This window comes from Rhagoletis pomonella, unplaced genomic scaffold (assembly GCF_013731165.1).
Source record: "Rhagoletis pomonella isolate Grant_MI unplaced genomic scaffold, Rhpom_1.0 Rhpom_scaffold_00001, whole genome shotgun sequence".
Taxonomy (NCBI): domain Eukaryota; kingdom Metazoa; phylum Arthropoda; class Insecta; order Diptera; family Tephritidae; genus Rhagoletis; species Rhagoletis pomonella.
The window spans coordinates 46,138,500-46,140,320 of NW_023458555.1; the positions used below are offsets into that span (position 1 = coordinate 46,138,500).

The 1,821-nt window shown below is 36.6% G+C and overlaps 1 protein-coding gene across 1 annotated transcript in view; it reads left to right on the forward strand.

Annotated features, from left to right (window-relative positions):
- The first annotated feature begins 207 nt into the window (after positions 1-207).
- The window catches only part of LOC118746930 (solute carrier family 35 member F6-like), a 38,495-nt gene continuing 36,881 nt past the window's right edge, over positions 208-1,821 (forward strand). Inside the window, exons 1-4 of the mRNA XM_036480955.1 lie at positions 208-537; positions 626-773; positions 920-1,073; positions 1,727-1,816. Of these exons, the coding sequence (XP_036336848.1) occupies positions 482-537; positions 626-773; positions 920-1,073; positions 1,727-1,816 (448 nt within the window). The 5' untranslated portion in view covers positions 208-481. The remainder of the gene's footprint in view (positions 538-625; positions 774-919; positions 1,074-1,726; positions 1,817-1,821) is intronic.

Genomic DNA, 1,821 nt, shown 5'->3' on the forward strand with positions numbered 1-1,821 from the left:
TTATTCTTTACGCTTCGTCTTCATATTCTTTGTTTACTTTTCACAGAAAATAACATGCCAAAATTACAAACGTTGCCCAGAAAATTACTCTTTTCGCATTCTTTTTCTTGCTGATAATTCTCTGCTAGAAAAGAAAAGAAACAAAGCCTTTGTTTTGTGGAATGCATCCCTGCAGCTGCTTCTACCATACATCTGGCAATACCTTGGCTGATTAAAATCTCTCTTTGTTGTTGTTGGAAGTTGTTATTCTGGCTTTTATTTGTTGTTTATTCTATTATTTTCTTTGTCGGCTTACTTTTATGAAGGTTTTTCTGTAAAGCGGTGAGGAAATTGGCAAGGAAAAATAGCAAAGTAGATAAAATAATTAAATTAGTGCAAATCTTTAACAAAGAACTCCGTACGAAAGTATTACTTATTGTTGCGAAATTCATCGCTTCAATTTGAAAGTAATATTTTGTCAATTGAACAGGCGCAGGGGAAAATGTATTTACCATTGCTATACGTTTGTACGGGTGCTTTGAATGTCTTGCTGCTCAAGTGAGTTTTCCTATCACTGCGCAAATTGTGGCAGTCCTTTCTTATTTCAAGCTAAAAATTAAGGAATAATCTAACTGCCCTTTTTTAGGTGGAGTGACACTTTGGAAGGTGAATGTAGTGATGGAAAATTGCGTCGTTTTCAACATCCGCTGGTGCAAACAGCATTGATGTTCTTAGGAGAATTTCTTTGCTTCGTCATCTACAAAATTGCATATTTTTTTCTTCAACGACGCGGGGTGAGTGGACTAAAAAAATGCGCATAAAAATGCGATTGTATGGTCGTTGGTGATAAGCGCTGTTTGTTGCTTTCCACTTGATGCATTTTCTGTTCTTGGCTTTGTTTATGAACTGTAGAATGTTATTAAAATCATACAATTTCCAGACGGGTGCTGAAGGTGAAAATATACTAACACGGGGCGAAAGGGAATTTTCCCCGATTCACCTGTTGCTGCCGGCGGTATTGGATGCCATTGCTTCGGCTATGATGCTTACCGGCCTCTACTTAACTTATGTATCCAGCTTTCAGATGCTGAGGGGTGAGTAACATTTATGTAGTTTGAATAACGATAACAAAGGCTGACAACATAACAATCATATCGTGGTTTAAAGTACAAAATCGCGTATCAAGATATTGCAAACCCGCGTATGTGAGGTTGCATAAATTATTAGATAGTAAAAACACTCATATTTCAAATAGTTCTTTTTTATAAAGCAATCGCATTTCTGGTTAGTATATTTCAGGACGAATGGATAAGGAGCCACGAGCTTGTATGAGCAAATCCAATTTTTGGCAAAAAATGTCAGTTACCCGTTTTTCCAATTAAATTGCTGGTGAAACCGGCTGTAAGAAAAATTGCCCTTGAAACCGTAGACCCCAGTGTGAGTCCGCGAAAGTTAATGTGAAAATTCCAACTCCTGAAATTAAAAAAAAATTCCAATTGCAAACGTCAAAACAATATGCGCAATGTAGATTTTTTATAAACAGTTCATTAACCCATTTATTAAAAACTGCGGACTCATTTGGGACCCATAGTTTCTAGGGCAAATCTTCTTAGAATTTCCCGAAGATTACGTTTTGCTATACTTATCGTCATGCTTTTTTCTCCCGACTAATTTTACACACCCTAATGTACATATGTTCATATGTATAAATTAACATTTTTAAACATGATAATTTTCTTACTTCCAGTTGCTGCCCTCATATTCGTTGGTATATTCGGTGCCATTCACCTCAATCAAACGCTTACTGCACGCCATTGGATGGCTATGTTCACCATCAGCTGC